The 20,563-nt window shown below is 37.6% G+C and overlaps 2 protein-coding genes across 6 annotated transcripts in view; one reads left to right on the top strand and one right to left on the bottom strand.

The window, feature by feature from the left end:
* The window catches only part of LOC143898137 (uncharacterized), a 331,198-nt gene that overhangs the window by 70,083 nt on the left and 240,552 nt on the right, over positions 1-20,563 (top strand). The gene's annotated exons all lie outside the window — the stretch shown is intronic.
* The window catches only part of LOC143898129 (dipeptidase 1), a 130,407-nt gene that overhangs the window by 48,656 nt on the left and 61,188 nt on the right, over positions 1-20,563 (bottom strand). For all 3 annotated transcript variants that reach the window (XR_013257107.1, XM_077407353.1, XM_077407354.1), the window contains exons 4-5: positions 3,934-4,214; positions 3,249-3,405 (exon numbers count right to left, since the gene is read on the bottom strand). Coding sequence is in view for 2 of the 3 variants with exons in the window: in XM_077407353.1 (XP_077263479.1) it covers positions 3,249-3,405; positions 3,934-4,214 (438 nt within the window). In the remaining variant the exon portion in view is untranslated. The remainder of the gene's footprint in view (positions 1-3,248; positions 3,406-3,933; positions 4,215-20,563) is intronic.

The following is a 20,563-nucleotide window of genomic DNA, read 5'->3' as shown; positions in this document are numbered from 1 at the left end:
TACACAGTATTTTCTTTTTAAGGCCGCAACAAATAAAAATGTATACCATTGATAATAAAAAATACGACGCTTTTGATACATATATTTGTAAAATATCTATTTCAGCAACTTTTCAATCCGTAAAAGAAAATACACGATTTTTTAAATAAATAGTTAAATGTAAAATACTTTATTATACTGATCTTCTGACAGATAATCGCAAATAATTAGATAATGGATAATCTTTAACGTTAAACAGTCGATCAATAATTAAAAAAGGCCAGTTGATTTATAAATCCTTTTCTATCGTTAGGAGAATGACAATCCACCACTTATCTGTCTATCGGCGCGATTGATAAATTGTTAGGATTAAAAGGGTTCACGATCAGTAAATAAATGCAGTGTACTCGGAGATTGAATTTGACGTAAACCGGCAAAACTGGAGCAAAATTCTCGCGCGCTCTCGATATAGTCTCGATCGTGTTTGTTTACACTTCTACTTTATCCGCTTGTCGCTTGATTAATGAGGATTACAACGGACTATAAAAAATAAGGATGTACTCCGTGTTTGATCGCGCGAATTATATCGGGAATATAAAATTTATGGACTAACACACTGTAATGTGTTGCTTCGAAGCGAGTAACAGGTTATAAATATCGAATCGGGTACAAACGCCATTTCATTTATCCATAAAATTTTCCGATATAGATAAATTATGCAGCATCGGAAACACGCCAATAATAGCAACGGATTAATTTAGATCATTTATGAGCCTTTATGACTCGCTTTTACGTCGCTTATTGCTCTTTTCAATCCGATGAATAACTTATTTGCGGAATAAATATCCTAGCACTCGCGTTTACAACCAAACAGAAGTATTTAATTTTTGCGTCGAAATGATTCAAAACAGAGAACGCAATTATTCCACCAATCAAATAGTCTGTATCAACGATGATAAAAATATGCGTTCTTGTATTTTAATTAATTTGTTTTATTTTAATGCAGTTTTTAAAATTGAGTAAATACTTGTAACATTATTTCTCTCTTACAAATGTGTTATATATTTTTAAGATGAAAAAAGCTGATAATTTACAATAATAATAATAATAATGAATCTAATAAATTGCTACATTCGGCCTACTTTATTTAAAATACTAGTCTTTAATATACTGGTTTATTAAATATAACATTTGACAGCGTACAGAATTTTGATTTTTTTGATCGTACAACAGAATTAAATAAAAGACAATGTCTAGCTGAAGCAAAAAATTACGTGACAAGTGAAGATAACATATTTCTTTCGACAATTGATCTTTTCCCGCTCGAAGCTATAATATGACTCTATATTAGCGTTTATCGGCTAATTGAAGTTTTCAAAGGTAGTCATTTGCCAGATTGGATTAAAAATTGAGTAGTTGCTGAGGATCAAAGGAACCTATTTTCTGCCGTTCAAGTACCGCAACGGATTCTATATACTGGCTTATTGGCGTATATATCACCGCATACGATTTATCTTTCTTTTTTAATCGCGTATCACCAGATAAACCAGCGATCGACATTTCCACAGAGAAAATATAAATGAGAAATCGTTACCAACCGTTTTCTAAATTTTTAAGTTTGTTGGAAGAAAATTACATTTTTTCCCTTAACAATTTAAAAATTACTAAGATTTATCGGAGCGGAGGTGCACGGATTTCGGTCGAAATTTTTCGGGAAAGTGGCTCTAAAATGTGTTTCTCGATACCGAGAATCAATTTTCGTTGCCGGTATATATCTTTTTCGGGACACCTCGTGGACGCGGCGATGAAGGCTCGAAGTAGATGATGCTTCCTTCCTCCGTCTGTATCTGTCGATTGCCAATATCTCGGCAAGACGGCAAGAGACGGCGGGATCGAACAGGCAGGATTCTCGATTCCGATAAGAGTTAGTGCTCACTTGTTGACCCGCTTCGACGATCGTAACTTATCGAGATACAAGACCGACGATTGAGAGAAACGACGTGCGGCCAGACGCCGAGAGTCTCGGATTTATTGAGAGGTCTTAATAACGTCGCGCGCACGATGATTTTTATGGCGACGCGTGCTGATAGATCGACGTCGGCGGCGGGTTTAGCATTTTTTTTTTCAGTTTGAGATTTGCGGTCGAGAAATCGCGGTCGATTAAGCGTCAACGGTTTACATCTCATTGAGCCGATTGTTACATCGTTGCAAGAACGATACTCGAATCCGTCGAGACGCTATCACATGGGCAGTTCTCCATAGTAGTTCATGTAGTGCCATCAATTAGTCGCTTATTAGCCGAGTTACGTCAAGTGGCATTGTGCGGCAAGTAAATTTTCTGTTTTATCGTTTGTGTGCAAATCATCGTTAGGCATTTCGATTCATCGTTCGGCGCGATCCGATTGGATTGTACATACGCGCCCGCGTATAATCGAGTAGAATTACAGACGCCGTGTGCCGGCCAATGCCGATCTGTTACAGCGAACAGCTACAGATAGAACTGATAATGAATTGGAATTGTTTGCAAACTGCCTGGGCGCTTTAGCAACAACGCGAGTACCGCTATTCGCTACAATTGCGCACATAGTTATTCCGTTCGGATAATATGTTTCGATAATTGGAGGCTTTTACGGTTTGGGTCCAATTGGAATTGCACGTTTCTATGCCACTGACGGGTCTCTCCGTTATCGATAAGGTCGACCTGTCATATTCGGGAACGCGCGCCGCGGCGAGCGTCTTTGTTTAAGTTGGATTGCTTCCTTTGATATCTAATTGTCCGCAATTGAATATCATTCTTAGTACGGTGACAGGTAAATTCGCTGCTTCAAGATAGTTTTGGCGTGCCGAAACCCTTGTATCAGCACCGAATCGTCGTTAATCTTCTTACCAGCGTATATAATATAAGAAAATCAAGGCTTACATTTAAACCGAACGATTTTCTATTGGTATAAGATTAGTTTCTTGAAAGAATTTGTTGTAGCAAAAAATATATTATTTATTCAGATATCATCTCGCGATAAATACACGAATTTAATATATTCTATTTTTATTCAATTGCTGATGTGACTAACGTATAATGTTTGATAATTTCGAGCGTTTCTCATTATCAATTATTTTTGATAAAATAATGTATTTTTGATTTATATGAATGTGTAACGTAATACGAATTAACATAGAAATTGCGATACGATACTAAAATTCCGGAAACAGAAATAATGGTCGACGGAGAGAAAGGACGGTGAACCTAACGAATGCTATGTTGAATTTACCTGTGCACCGACGAGGCCAGCGCGTAATCTAGGGATGTCCGTGTGACTCCAGTCTGATCTGGCCCAAGGGTCGACCCTGCCGAGATCGCTGCTCAGGTTGACTTCGCCAAGTTGATTGTGTACGAACTTTCTGACGTTCCAGGGCAAATCGTTGTGCCTGCGAATTAGAAATATGAGTTTTAAAAGAATATTACATTACGTGCAGCAAGTACGATATCTTGCGATACTCGGCAGTGTATATAGGTGAATAATTATTTTTGATTAACTTGAAAATTTGTGATATGTTGCAATGATATATCCTTTTTATTCAAGTATCAGTTGCGGAACATTATATACTTGAATAATAATTTGAAATGTATAATGATCTGTATATTACAATGTTACTTGAGATTAATAAGCAAGATTGAATCGAAATGAGATTTATATTTGATTTCGAGAGTATCCGGGAGTTATATCCATATCATTACGCGATGTAAACATATGATATGTTGGAATAATTACTCGATACATTAATGAGATTGTATACTCCGGAAACAAGACTGTATATTGGGAAATTCAAAGCAATTTGTATTTTTCGAATGTCTTTGTATATTGAAGTTTGTTTTAAATTCTGTTTTACGTTTTACCCGCAGCACATTTTGCGAGGTTTTACTTTCGGTATTTTTTAATTCGGTAATAAACTCACCCGTCGATCAGAGGCACTTCAGTGAGAATCCTCCTGATCACGTCCAGCCTCTGCTGGTGCGTGGCAGGCGCGGATTGTAATAGAAACGGCAGACAGAGGCCTCCGAGAAGCAGGACGGCCACTAGGAGCAGGACAGGCGCCAACAGCCGACACCTCCTGCGAGAACTCTCGTCTCTGCGATCCTTGCTGCTGCCGCTGCTAGGCGAGTCCTCGCACGGCGGCGGTAGTCGCACGGTGCCGTTGCAAGGCGCCACGTCTGGCAGTTCTGTTAGGCACGTGGTCTGAAAAAAGAAATCCGAAATTGCACGACATTCTGCTTGCTTTGCCGCCGGTGATCTCGCTGAATTATTAATCTCGTTGAAGAGGGAATTGTTACAAGAAGTCGAAGAGCGATTTTGACAGGTGTCAAAAAAATATTACGATATATCGGTTTAGTTTATGGTAACGATTTTTGAACATCTTTCGAAAAATTTTCTGAGATTATATGTAGATTTCGTAGATGATACATCTTTAATTCCGAAATTTCAAAAATCGCTTTGATAATTTAATGAAACATATATACGTTTTCAGGGATCTTTTTATTAATCATTCAATATTAAACTTGCTATTAAGCTGTTAGGTTATCTATAGTTAATATGCATGTCCACAACTCTTTCGTCAATTTGAATGATATGTGTATGCGGTAACTAACAAGTTTGCGAAGCAGATCTCATTCATGGAGAAGAGACAGAACATTTGTGTTGGTTTAGTATATCGTGCGCACGTTCGAGATATTTGCTTGGCGAATTAATTAATTTGGTTAATAGCTGCCGCGGAGATTACATGCTGCTATCCAGCGGACGCGCGTGCACTTGTGGAAATAAATAATTACTTATCTGTAATTTCGCGTGCGTTGGTAAGCGACACTGCGGAAGATTAATACTTCCCGGCTAACTGAAGTCAAACACAATGTATGTTGTAATAAAATAATGCGACCGAGAGTATTACGAGAGATTTTAATTAAACATATTTAGACGCATTAATATGATGAAACACTTTTTACTGTTACAAAATTGTAACTATTTGCACATTGTATAATTAATAATATATTTTGACATATTATCGCAACATATTGTGAAGATAGATATTAATCGCTTCTCGCGATTAATATAATTAAATATTAATTTTTTTTCCTCGCGATTAATATAAGTAAAAATAATAATTAAATCTATTCGATGAAAACTTCTTGCATTATTTGGCTACGCATTGATCTTACGTTCTGTTTGCAACGGCATTCGCAAAATTGTCCTAAATCTTTAAAATATTGCTAATATGAGCTTTGTATAGCAGGGATATAAATCCTCTCGTCTCGCACACGAGACGTTTCGACGTGGGCGAAACGTATCCGAGCGAAGTTAGACAATCGCGAGTATTAACGACTATTTAAGTGTCTTTTAGAAAGTGCATTACGCTAGTGGCGCATGCAGCGGAAACGGACAGCACGGTGGCTGTAACCTGTCCGCGGAAAAATATAACCACCGCGGATGGAAGGGCAACCTCGAAGGAGGGTTGCTGGATGAAAGGAGGGCTCCTTCGCGGCGTCACATGCGACGCTCTGCAGGCAACGCGCGGTAAACTTTTGTTCGCCCTCCTTTCGACCATCATAAAACACGTTAACGCCTAGCTACGGATTTTCCGCGTGTATATAGGATATAGTGTAGAACACAGTCGCGAAAGGCATTGAGATACTTGGCGAGCCTCTGGGAATTTTCTCAGTTTCTACAGTTGTCGTAAACAACTCACCAAGTTATAACTCTCGTATATACCCCCCTTTCGCAACACTTCGTAATACTCGTCAGATTTCACGTGATTACAAATCAAATAAAATCGTGAATCTTTATTGACACGTTGATACCACCCACGATAAGAAAATAATAAAAAAAATCTATTTTACAGTTTTCTCGGTTGTTTTTAGTAAAATGTAATTTGTGTGTGTGCGCTAACATTTTTATACATAATTTATTAAACGTACTAAATTGTGAGCTTTCGGCGAGACATCCGACACGATTGAAGATGGAAACAAACAATAATAATTGAAAACAATTTGGAAACTGGAGTTTAAGATAATCTCGTTATTAAAGATAAGAAATAATTAGAAAGGTGTAGAAAAATTTTGAGAGACACGGCAAGTGTGCCTCTTTCCGATACTTCTTCCGGTGAAACTTTTATCTCATGCATGTCCCCCTTCTTATAATATGGCAGCGCCAAGTTCCGCGCATTTATGGTATACAATAATGCGAGGGATACGAAGTTTCGCGAGATGCTACGCGGCGGAAGAAGTTCGAACGAGAGCGACGAACTGCCGGATGAAGCCGGCAGATTCAACGAGCTAAACCGCGAAAGTTATCGTCGGCATTACCGACGCAAAAGAAATGGCGATATGCGTTGTCGTCGAAGCGCGAAATAGCGAACGCGATTCCCATTTTTAGCCGTTTCTCCGATTTCTTATTCACGACTCCGCTCGGTGAGAATCGATTATCGATACTGCGGGTAATTAATAGCTGCCTGAAGGTAATGAAAACGAAAGCTATTGACGTTTCTATGCATATAACTAATGGAGAAAGAAAGAGAAAGAGAGGTGTTTCCCCAATAATACTTGTAATTTATTGTTTAAAAAAATCATTGTTCCAAAAAAGTCTGGTGGTTACGGTGTATTTTTTCTTTTTTTTAATAGAACAATGAACGATTTTTACTTTATTTATTAAATATAAATGCTAAAATCTCTCTCTCTCTCTCTCTCTCTCTCTCTCTCTCTCTCTCTCTCTCTCTCTCTCTCTCTCAAAGACAGTTTTCTCCCGCAAATTTGTTTAATGGCGCAATAAAGAGAACAACTCCGAATTCTCGATTTTTTTCGCGCGAGAAATCACCGAAAAATTAATTCGTACTTTATCACGCTCGCTACGTAAAGACAATTATTGTCGCTCATGATAGTAATAATGGGCGACCGGTTTTTAGCGCTACTCCTCCGGAATTTAACGAAAAAACGAATTTTCAACGTACTTTTATAACCGTGCTAAAAGTTTTTACCGCAAGCATAAACGTATTAATTAAGCGCGTTAATTAAGCGCGTTTAAAAACGAAACGACACATAAGGCAGTTATGTAGATATGGAAAATGCAACGTTTCAACTTATTCTCGTGTATACTTTTCTTGAAATGAAATATTCTTTTCATTAGCACGAGAGACCAACATGTCTTTAAAAATATCATATTTTCCTTGTATTTGAAAATATTTAAAGGTTTTATTTTATTTTTCGAAGATATAGTGTAAAATATTATTTAATACATTAATACCGTGTAAATATGTTCTTTATTGATGAGGAAGACAAGTTAAGTATATATGTCACATGTCTTTAATTTTTGTCCTGCAGAGAATATATGAGAAATAACAAGAAAATTATAAGATGGGACTTTATTATAAGAATAATTTACATATAGTTCGCATAGAAGGTATTAATTTCTATGTCAAAGTGTAATGACATTTTGGTATTTTTTGAACTTTGATTTTTTGGTAGTATTTTTTTTAAATATATACGAGAAACTCGACAAAATAATAAAAGGGACTTAACATAAAACATTTCGAAATTACCATATTTGAAAGATAATAATTATGTTTTTTTTTTATTTGCAATTGTAAAATGTGATGTCACATATACCCACTTGTCATACCGTATCCTATACACCCGTGCCGTTTCTGTATAGCTCGTAGTACTCTGAAACTATAATAGAAGTCCTTCCGTATCTGACGTGTTCTTACGCGATTAAGTCCGGGCCCGACTTCTCGAGGAGACGTGAAGTGTGAGATTCGTAGTTGGCTCTTTGGGTATACACGTCGGGAAACCCGGAAGCGAACGCCATCGCTGATTCCTTCTTGTGTGTGTCTGGTTAATGGAACTAAGAAGCTCGTAAACGTATTAACTGCTGGAAAGGACATCGGCTTTGATCCTGTGACGAGTGCCTGCCTTCGTCTCGTCTTTGCTCTTTGAGAAGCACGGTCGAAGCATAATCCTATATGTTTTAAGCAAAAATAAAACTTTTTTTTTTATTAATTGTTAGAAAATTAAATAATAAATTCCTATTATTATTTTTTGTGAGTCGAAATGTGAAGTGATACTAATGATGGTATATATCAATTCAAATTGTGATATGCATTTCTGAAACATATTGGCTATGCTTGCGCATATCAGTATCTGTGTGATTGTGAGTTTCTTTTATCATCCGTTTCTGTTTTCGAATGGGAAAAGGAAATATTTGGAACGTATCTGGTGATGATATTCAGCTTTTCTTTTCATTTATATAAGCTAATCATAACACGAAGAAAGATCCCGCAGAGATGACTGATCCGTACAGTCATTTGGGTTTAGCGAACCCACGGTCCCGAGCTCATCACATTGCGGATACTCACATACATTTAAACATATTTCACACACGCACTTACACAAGTGAATTTGTAAATGGTAATGCAGTGAATAGTTGAAAATGGAATGGAGGTAATCTAAAGAATAAGAATAGATTAAAGTTTCTTTAGATGTATCTATGTTAAATAACTTATAATTTTTAATATCATATAAAAACATATAAAAGAAAATAGAGAACAAAAGTCACGAGAGAATGCAACGTGATATAGATATGTCCAAAATTTCCCTCGTCCCTTTCCTCCCTTTGAAACAAATATGGAAAAGAAAATTTGCGAGATATGCATCAAGAACTTGTCAGACAAGAGCCTTAAAGTCTTCTCTAAGAGATGCATTCTCGTTAAATGAGTCCCGTAACGAGGCTTCTCGCCAAACTCTCATAACAGGGTCCTCCCTTACGAGCTTCTTGAAGTGCGCCAAATTTTACGTCTCGCTATAACGACGTCGGGAGATAAAAGCCTCGCGGAGTTTGGAGAACGCTTATCTCGCCGTTCATAATTTTGGAAATCGGACAAGTGGGACGCGGCTGCGAAAACGGGCGGTAAGTTTTAAGCCGTAAAGTCCTCGCGGAGTTTACTCGTCGTTAATAGCGCGCCATTGCGGTGTCGGGGATCAAGGGACGTCGCGGGAGAAAGGGTGAAACTCCAATAACGAATGTAATTCACAGTCGCGGTTGTGTGTCCGGTCTAAAGTCGCGCGCCAAACGCCTCACTTCTCCGCGCTGAAGGCTGAAGGCACTTTCCACCTTTTTGCACGCGCGTGTATGCGTGCGCGGAAATAGTAGGCGGTGAGAACAGGCGGGCGAGAAAAGGACTTGAAAGTCGGCTGGACCAGAGCGACACCGCGTGCGAGAGCATTGTCAAGTTTTCGTATAAATTTCTCCTCGACGTGAATTTAAAGACCGCCGCGGGGAGGCTTTCGTATAAAGCCGAGCCGGAAGGGTAGTCGGGACGAAACGAGAGCGGAGGGCTGGCCTAAAGAGGCAGGTGGCATTCGAGACTATGGTATCCCCCTTGTGTCTCCCCCCTTTCTTCTTGCCTTTATCTCGACTGTCTCCTCGTTCTCTTAATTCCGGTGCGATTAACGGTCCGCGCTGCCGAGAAATTAGTCCATCTTGTTTCTGTCCTTCGCTTTCTCTTCCTTCTCCTCACTTTTTCGACGTGTTGGCGTTTCCGTTCCTTCCTACTTTCTTCTCCCAATTATCACATCCTTAACGCAAGGTCTTTCACCGAACGATCCATCTTCATCTCTTTTTAAGCTCGAATTTGAAAGATAGGGAAATTAATATTATGAATAAAAAATATGATTAATATATCGTACATAGATGTTCATCTCACGGTTAAAGTGTCAGTAGTAGCATTCTATAAGCACATGATCGAGGAATCGGTATACGCACCCTCTTTCATATCATGCATAACAAAGTTTGTGCTGTATTTATTTTGCAACAAGCGCAGCATCGGTTTTTTGTTAATTAGCTTAATCGAGTGGCGCTGTGCATAACGCTGAATCGGACTGATGAACCGTGAAAAGAGATGATTTTCTGGACGTTAAACAGCATTGTTTAAGAAAGAAAATTCCGATTCGCCGGGAAACGCGAGCAGGATATCATCATTAATGTCATTTCGCGTGAGCTGATTAAGAGGAAATAACGAGAAATATTATAATTACCGAGATAATTGCGTTCTATGGGAATTATACGCTTGTCACGACGGAAAAATATCACGGGCTCCGCTCGTTTATTATCATTTCACGCTGCATCGCAACGCACGTATTCCCCGGTATTCTCTTTTAATCCCTATCGGTCGAAATGTTAATTTTGCCGTTCTGTCTTCAAATGTGTAAGCCGGTCGTTAAATGTAAATTTTCCGCGTGTGACAACGCGTTACGGAGGTAACGACAGTCGTATACGCGTGGTTTAGACTCGCACCGGATTAGACTTAATGAATTTACGCCATTTCGACGGTCCGAATGTCAACGACCAAGCGGAGACGCGCTAACATACGGGACATTTAGTCGAAATTAAGGACGACCTTTGTTCTCGCGAGCCGTTGCGCTCGCCGCACGCCGATTCGCACGTTCGCTCACATTTTGTTTCGAGTAACGAGCGCGCACTCCGCAATTGGCGCAAATACTAATGCGGAAACAGGTGGAGGAATTGGGGGAAGAGCTTTTGTTTGGCTGGAAAATGGCGGTGCCTCGTCTGTCGAATAGCCGGACAATAATTTACGTTCTTGTCACGGGAGACAGAAGAGAACTAGACAGACAGTCTACATTTATTTTCATATATTCGTATTGCATGGTGTAATAACAATCTATTATACTATACGAATTATATGGGTTTCACCAAATCCACCACGTCATATTTTAAGGCCTTTTTGATTAATTTGGAGTTGACTTTCCCCTCCGAAGATAATAGTATATTTTAATATATTTTACAAGCCTTTCGAACACCATTTTATCAGCAAACGCATGATAAAATCTTGTTTTAAATTGTATATGCATTTTGCAGCAATGACTCTCGTTTGTCTTTAGATCATCTTTTGTTAATGACGAGAAGCCAGGGGCTTTTCTGATGCTTTTAGTTAATTAACAATTATACGACCGACGGTGCGAGAAGGAAGCGGACAAGGAACGGAAACCGGCAAGGCGGACGAATTGGTCGTCTTTGTAAAACGGAAGCTCGTCGAAGGTAGCCGTCTCTTATTGGAATTAAATAATTTAATGCGCCGCGAGCTCTTCCGGAAATTCCGAGCAAGTTCTGTTCAGCATCTAAATTGAAACTTCGGTCTTCGATATCTTTTCGCGAGCGGAACAAAATAACGTGCATTGTTGAATTAACTTTCAAACGTTGCGACACTTTCCCCAGGATTGTATCGCGCGAAGAAAGCTTTGTTTGTGCGGCGCTTCTTGTTTGCTTACCGTCTTCGTAATCCGATTAAAATTTTATGTAATTCCGACCGTCGGCGTCGTGTCGTGTCGTGTCGTCCAGCCAGCCGAATGCTTTTAAATTTTATGATATTTATGAAGATAAAAGATTTAATTTTTGTTTAGTTTTCAATATCTTTCGTCTATTTGTTTATTATTCTGTGATTTATTTGAAATATTTTAGATATAATTCTTATAGCAGCAGAGAGATCTTTAACATAAGTACGGCAATAGACACCTTTTGCTTAGGGAAAATTAGCGTAATGATTAATCGTTTAATTAATATTACGATCGTTTTGTTTGCAATATTTATTTACATTTTTAAAATTGTAACTAACACAAGAAGAAGCTAATATTGAAGCATCGCAATAATAATATGTTTTGCAAATAACGTTGCATATTGTTTTGTTGTCAAATAAAACTTGACAAATAATTGTTAAACAATGTTGCATGCGGTATATTTCAACAAATCTATCGAAATAGGATTTACAATAGTCAAAGCGACAATAGTCAAAAGCGTTTCACGCAACAATTGTTATTTAAACATAACATTTAATGAATTTTACAAATATGTTCGTTGCAAAAAGTGGCGTTTAATCAACGTTTCGCTTACACAGGAAAGAATCGTTTCAGAAAATCTACAGTAAAATTTGCGAAGAGTACACGATTTCTGAACAACTTTGATATCACTCCAGCCTTTCCATTTAATTTACGCGCTTCACGCTCTTGTGTACCGGCAGCGAGATCTTTTCTTCTCTCGCCTTAGCCCATTTCCCGTCCCGGCGATAAATTTCACCGAAGTTCTCGCGCTTGTCATTTTCGCGATGACATACAATACACGATGCCTCATGCATCTTTGCAAAATCTTCTGAGAGCCGGTCTCGTCTTGAAAAATTGAAACGCGATTCATGTTTTATTCCTTCGCGTCTGTCCGAGATGTTGTTTTCCTTCCGCGTCTATACCGTGTGCGTGCGAGACAATCGATTTTCACGATTTCCAAGAAAAAGTTTCCCCGCGGCGATTCTTCTCAGTGTCGCAACGGCGCGGCGGGCGCGGCGAAACTAAATGGCATGTGGGATCATTGGTGAAGCGAGTGAATCCGCGATGCTCGGGGGCAACGCGATATATTTCCACGGCCCCGTTAGTAATCTATAATGTGACTTTTATTCCTAAATTCAGAACATTGATACGTATTTGGTGTCGAATATAACAAATTGAATTAAATTTAATGATCGAAATTATACTTAATGTTCGTTTCTTTAACCAGGTTGAGAGAAAACTGGTGACCTAACCAGATGAAGTATAAAAATGTGAAGAAATGAATATGCATGAGGAAAGTGCATGTTATTATTCCTTAAATATCTATGAATACGATAATATTTTTGCGCGTTCTTACGGCGTTCCCATCCGCTCTTTATTGTCTCTTTCGCTACGTCTCTGTTGAGTCTGCTGCGCATGAATTTCCATATTTTTCTCGTCTCCCGATTGGACTATAAGTTCTACGAAATTATAGTTCATTTTTTTCTTGTCTCGAAAGAGAGGAAACTTTGGTCTCTCTGCGAGCGAGAGTTAACTTCGCGCTGCCCCAAAGTACTCTCGACCGTCACCTTGTTTTTTCCTCTCTCTCGAATCGACAATGAGAGATGCATAAAACATTACCGAGCTCCAATTTTCTAATATCACCGCGTAGCGCGGCGGCTCTATCATCTTATAGGTTTTCTTCCTCAAAATCATTCGGGTGAGATATCTTAATTCATATGCGCTGTGTAATTTGTTATACTCAATTTTAGAACACGCTAACATAAAAGTATTAGCTAATTAACATTCAATTAATGTCTTCCCATGCATATGCGACAATCGACAGGTCCTCGGTGTGAAGTAAAATAGTATAGAACGCAATAAATATAATATGTATCCTAATGGTTGATAATCTTTCACCTCATTTATAATTGTTGAATTAAACCTTCATTATAAAGATGGCCTAAATCACGTATCTTTTGTTGAGATAATTGAATTTTTTTGTGTACATTAAAAATATTCTTTAAAGATTTAACGAAGTTCGTGTAGTTAGTTAAGTAATGCTAAACACTATTATACTTTTCACGTTTATTTTTTCTATGATGGTATAATTTTATGAATACTGAGCGATATAAAGCGAAGTACACGGTTAAACTCGGTTGTTTCACATAATTTACCACTATAATATTATTTTAATCACTAAGCATAGACGTATGCTAAAGCATGAAACAATAACCTCTGTTTTCATTTTGATGTTATACGATAAAAGCTGTGTACTCTCCGTTTTTGATATGTACTTTTTTACCTCACACATAATTTGCTAATAAAAATTTTATTAAATATTGTAATTACAAATCGGTCCGTTGAATACGACGAGTTTGGCATCCAATGTTGAGTATTCGAACGTCATGTATAAAACCGCGTAACGCGTAATCTGCGCAAGAACATTGATGCAATCGATGAGATCGCGTTCGTATAGGGATCCCCGAACGTACCATATCGGCGAGACGTTACTTAAAAAAATAAAAAAAAAAAAAAAAAAACACGAAAAATCCTTCGCGTAGAAGGCAACGGGGATGCGATAGATACCGAGGGATAAAACTTGGACGAGCGAGAAATTAATCGCGACTGATCCGTCTCTTCCGCTTCTTCAGCGTCGCGAATGAATGATGCATAAAACATTATCGGCAGTTGCTTCGCCGACAGCGTGGCGCAATTTCTGACCCACCTCATTCTCTCGGATCGATTACCTGCTCGGCGTGACGCGCTCCGATTTATTTCTCGTAATTAATTTGTCGACGATGAAGGCGCGGCGGCGAGGCGGCGGTGCAATGGTACGCGAGATGAAATCGCGCGGGCATCACGATGATCCCATCTATCGCGACAGCCGGGGGAATCGCCCGAACAAGTCGTCATCTCGTGATCGTGTGATGCAGGATGCCGAGAGATCGAAGGGCGAACGTCAGCCCTGCTGTAGCGCCGACATCGAAATGCGATTTTTCCACCCCGAGGGAGGAGGAACTCCGATGGCCAAGTCCATGCGAGTGATCGAAGTTCGAGAAGCTCGGCCGACTCCTTGCCCTCGGCCATCTTTCCTATCTCGGTCCTTTCCTACCTCGTCGCCCGAAGATGAAAAATGCATAAAACATTATCGGCATTCCGTTAGCTGGCGGGGGTCAGCATCCTCCCATTGAAAGGCTATCTTCCCTCCGCTCCCGATTCTCGACTCGACTCGCGTGCCCGTATATTCCCTTTGCTACCGTGTTTATATGAAAAACATGCACACCCGTGGAAAATGAATCGGATTGCGACCTGTTCTTTAATCTCATCGCAATCTGACCAGAAGCGCCGATTTCTGGTCAGATTGCGATGAGATCTTTCTTGTTCTTTTGCCTTATCGTATTCCTTGATATTAATCATCGCGCTGATCTTTTTCCTGCAGTTAATGTTTCTTTAGAAACAGCTATCGTTAAATATTTCTACTTTTGTAGAGAGAAAGTACCACTTTTATTATTTCTCAAACATTATTTCTTCTTAATTACGTAGTGCTTTGCCGAAACTGTCTTTTTCAATATTTTTATATAATTTTATTATATAAAAATTTGCGCGGATAACTTTCTGATGAAACGTAATATAAAATCATTAATTAGAAATAATTAGAATTTTTATATTTCGTACTTTACTTATAATACGGGTCGAATACAGATACGTCGTGTACTAAAAAAAAAAAATTAAACTCACAGTCTCTGATTAAGCTGCAGGCGATACGTAAAAATATTGAAAATTAAAAAAATATAACGCGAACATGGTATAATGGATTCACAGTAAAGCTATGCTATATGCGAATAAAGAATTGAAATTTTACGCGGCGGGATAATGTATATTGTCGGATCACGAACTTTTTCCTCTTTAAATATAATTGGAAAATTCAGGTGCTGCATATTTAATTTATATTATTACATTTAACGCGTACTTAATTTGTTTTACTTTACATGCCATTATCATATTACATTGTCCTGTTATATATTATCTATTTAATTCTTCAATTATGAGGTCGCAAAAAGCAACGGGCACGTAGAGAGCGATCGGTGTGCAAATACCGAAGAAGTTAACGAGAATATATATACATATCGAACGGCATAATATTTGAATTATTATCAAATTCAGATTTATTCGGATTGTTGTCCGATTAAAAATATTAATCACTTTCTAACGTGAATCATAATTAGTCTTTTTTTATTATGATATTTTAGTTAGTTTATTTATTAATTAATATAAATATATGCGCGATGCGCGAAATACATCAGTGGATATTCGTTGTGAATCATTGTTGACACTTAAAAAAAATCTCGAAAAATATGAGAAATGCTCTGGGAAGCTCGAAATTGAAAAATGTTATGAATAACGTTTCTCAATTTTAATCATCATGACAGACTTAAACATTTTCATGAAAATGGTGATTTCGAAGGAAACAATTAATGAAGCCTGCAAAACGCAAATACAAGTGGGCTTCTTGACGAGCGAGCGGGCAAAATTTTTTCGGGAAATTTACTGTTTCGATAAAAGTTGATGCGCGTTACTGCATCAACATGTATTCCTTAAATATTAGCTGTCTTGATAAATTTATTGCTTAAATTGTGTTGCTCAAGACATTTTCAAAAATTGTCGCTGACTATTACTTCTGTGTGAGTGATCTCTTATCTATTTTTTTAAGAGAAAAATATGGAAGATTATATATATATATTGAAAATAATTTTGCTAATAGTATTTTTTTTCTCTCTTTCTTTCTCTCTCTAATGTCGAACGTGTAATAAGCATGTACATTACTTTCCGAAAGACGTCGATGTTTTAAGTGGTAATTCCCGAATTGCTGGCACACGTAAATAATTTAAGTGAATAAGTTTACCGTATCCGTTCTGAGGTTACTTGGGAGAGCCTAGGGACAAATAAGGCCGGCTTTTCCTTTGCGCGTTAAATCTTGTTTAAGCGATCCCTGCACGGTACCTTACGCGTATATAAATGCGAGTATACTATCACGAAACACGTGTTGCTTTAAACTAAATAAAACGGTAGGTACATACACATGTTAAATTTTCAATGATTAAATGATGAAATAATAAACCGAATTATTAACGAATATCAATCAACAATGTGAATGAAATAGAAACATAATGAAGTAGAAACTGAGAAAGAAATTATCACTAGCGCGACTTTAAAATTTTTCCATCATAATGCTGTAATAAAATCACGTTATGTAATAAAAATTGAATGAAAACTGCAAAATTTAAAAAGCAACTTACTAAAAATGCTCGAAATTACTGTTATTTTTTTTCAACGAAATATGGAATATCAAGAGACTTTTTCAATTTTCTAACTTTTGCGTGTTTTTCTAGAAGACTAACAATTCTGCTGAAAGCCATGCTCGATATTTAAAGCGCGCTGAAAACATGGTCGAGCGATTTCTAGGGAGGGAGAGAAAACCTCTGACGAAATTTCTCAGAATGCCATTCGCAGGGGAGTCGCCACGAGGCGCAAAAATATCATCGTGGAAAGAAAAAAATCATATCGACATATCATCCTTGTAAACGACGATAACTTGAAAATCGATGCGCTCGTTAAAATGCTGCCGCTTTGCTGGTTTTAGTTCGCGGTTGTATTCGAGATAATAGTTTTTGTTCGCTTACATTTTCTCGTTCTACAATTACGGACCTGTTTCTGATTTTTTCGCTCATCCCACGGAACAATACAGTGGACTGCAAAGAGTGCACGCACATTCGAACCATCACGAAAGGAGACCTTAAAATTCATTACATTAACAACATATGTATTAAGATTTATCATACTGAAAGATCTTTGAATTAAAAATAAGTGTTACAATATTTATAGACATATTCTTTCTTGAATACTTTAATAGGCATTTCTATTTTATTTTTCATACTATTTTATACTAATTATCTGCATTCCTGCAATTCGCGATTCTTATCTTATTGACAGATTCGGAGCATCTATTATAGCTTCAATGTGTCTCGATCCGTTACCGTTGGAAAAAAGATTTGGTACAGCAAGAATAGTTGAGACGAAATGCCAGAATCGGCCATAGCTCGCCGCTGTCTGTATTACAAGTCCCTTCGTATATGCACATCCCTTTGTCGTCTTTCATTTCAAAGTGCATCCTTCTGCCAGTCGGGAACAAAGCGGAAGAATTGAGATAAAAAAAAGTATTGATACTTTTTTCGCTAGTCGTTTACTTCACTATGAATATTTAAAGAGGAGAGTTTAAGGTCTTTCGGCTCTTAACCCTTAATTGGCCATATAAAGTGCTTGCGGTTATCCAGGCTTTTAGTATAATTTTACGTGGTGTGCTTTGCACGTTCGAAATTGAAAAGACATTTTTCTTCGACAAAGTGTTCTTGGAAAGAGACGCCCAACAATTTCTTTGGATAGCTCGAAATAGATTTTACCTTGGAAAAATTTCGATCATGATATTTTATTTAAAAATTATGAATTTGTTAAATGTCTTCTCAGCGAAGATGCACTTCGCATAATCTAAAAAAAACCCGTTGTTAAAATATGAGCAGATAACTTTAAAATATACGCTATACATCGTAATGCACCCGGGTGAGCTTCTTGTTCGTATATTTAGGAGGGTTCGTCCAGCCCACCATCTCTGGTTGGTTTGTCCGGGATTATCGAATCTCCATTGTCAGAAATTACGACGCTCCATTTTATATTAAATTTCACGATTTAATACCCGCGCTATTTTACGAACTTTTGTCGAGAAACGGTTCAGGCGAACTTTGTTTTGAAGTACCTATGCATTTAAGTAATGCAGCTTTTGGACGATCTTATTCTTTGAAGTAATATAATTTGATGCATTATTTATAACTTGTGTTAGTTAAATTGTGAGATCTCTTTAAACATAGTAAACGCGTGATAATATATATTTTCAACGATAGTACGTGATAGGAATAGAAATAATCCATTAAAAATAATTATTTTATATTTGCGTATATTTAGTATATATTGATATATATATATATATATATATATATATATATATATATATATATACGTGAAACTAAATATTAAGAAGTTTAAGAAACCATTAATTTCATTAGACGAGATATTTATAGACAAAGCTTATGCTGTTATGTCAATTTGTCTCGCGTACGAGATGTCGGATTTCTCTTTCATTTTCTGCCGTTTTTCCTGCCGCGTGCTCTCGCATCCTGGCTTCGGCCGTTCGCGGCGAACCCTTTTAGACCTATCGAGTGTTCCACGGTCGAGCGATTTTCCGTTAAATCGCTCGGCAGCCCAACTAAATGAAAACGTGTTTTTCGTGCCCTTCGACCATACCGATCGCCTCAGTGTTAATGGTCGCGGTTGGAAATGCAATCGATATCGTTTGGGTATCAATAGCTTTACTTGTTTGATAGTTTTTTTTCTGTTTCTGTAAAAAATATTGATACCCGAATCGCAAAATTGGTTATAGAGTTGATATTGAGTTTCCTGTTATCCACCCGCGATGGCGGGCACTAACCCGACGAGGAGACAAACTCGGATTTTCCCGGCCTCTGCTGTGCACGAGACCGACGTGTAAAGGCTTACAAGCCTGGCGGCCCTCGACGATATTATATAACGATACTCCCCGCAATTTTACGAGGCGTGAAACGTTCCCTTCCGCATGGCGACCGTCATGGACCCCACGATTCCGCGATTTACTCGGAACACATAGGTGAACGGGGTAGACCCTTGTGAGTAAGTGCACAAGGGTCGACGAACTCTCGTTCATCCCTTGATACGGGAGATGCACGTTTTGATCGGAATCGTTGAATCGCGTAGCTCGCTATTTATTGGAAAGGAAACTTAGGAGTAGATTCAAGTTCGCATTGTGTGAAATGAGACGTTAAAACGAAGTTTTATAAAATATGGCTTTATATAAAATGCGATTGAGAAAATGGCGTATGTAAATAGATGATCTGACAACTTAATAAAAATAATATGCTTACGAGCTCGAAAATTTAATAATTTATGTTTGAGGTATAAATTGAGCTGTACGGCTTTTTTAATTTATTATTGAATCTGATAAATCCGAATTGGATTTTGCATTTAATTATATTATTATCTTTCGTGTGATTATAGGATGTATTTATTATTATATATCGATAATTATAGCTGTTACATAGAAAATGCAAAATTTTCGTGATATAGCTTACGTGATTTTCGATGACATTATTAACTCGTAAAAAATTAAGTGACCTTGATTGGTTTCAATCGCTCTTTTTTCTCCCTTCGATACAATCGGATATCATTGGCCGATTTCCAGGAAATTACGGCGCGGGAGTGCGACGTATCCGAAAATATAGCACACGCGACAATCGCCTCGTTACTTCGACATTCGCATGAAAAGCGCCCATTCGATGCGAAACTCAAGATTTTTCAGGAACAAAAAAGACGAGAAGAGAAAAGTACGGAGGGGTGCTTTGTGCAGAAAGAGTCACGGGGGGCTCTCAAACTTGTCGCATTTCGAGAACGCCATTATGCTCGTCTATTGGCCGGATCGTACGCAATTTTTCACTGTACATCCTCCCCTCGGGATACCTTAAACTTTCCATCTCTCTCCACTGCTCGCGTTGCTTCGACAGCTCTGCAAAGATGATTCATCGAGCTTTGAAAATGACGCACGCGCGCGAATCCTTTATTGTATTAGATCCGCGCTATAGCAGTATGTATTAATAATACAATATTTAAATACCGTCATTGGTAACTTCTCTTTTGAAATACAATATTACGTGATCGTATTTTTGTTCATCGTATTTTTTTCAAAGAGATAATGAAATAACATTTAATTTATTTATCACGTGTTAATAATATAATAGTATTTCATTGTTGTCATAATCGGATAATATTATATGTTTTTTAACGATAATAAGAATATTTATGGTTATGTCCGTCGTCATTTTATTCGTGGCTACATTGCGTTTTGAAATTATATATTGTTATACGACTTACTACTATACATATTTTTATAGATATTACGTAAAATTTCATTATTTTATTTGTTAGGAAAATAGCGGGCTACATCAATGTTATAATTAATCATGAAAATGCATTTTTGGCGTATGCATGTTGTTTCAGACGTGAGTAAATTAATTCTTCGTAATATGGCCATTAAAGTATATATATAATTTTGCTTAGTAACTTATTTTAAAAATTTAATATCTACACGGCGAA

The sequence above is a fragment of the Temnothorax americanus genome, unplaced genomic scaffold (assembly GCF_048541705.1).
Source record: "Temnothorax americanus isolate GAGA-0224 unplaced genomic scaffold, ASM4854170v1 Scaffold22, whole genome shotgun sequence".
NCBI classification, from domain to species: Eukaryota; Metazoa; Arthropoda; class Insecta; order Hymenoptera; family Formicidae; genus Temnothorax; species Temnothorax americanus.
This window is presented reverse-complemented; position numbering and strand designations above follow the sequence as displayed.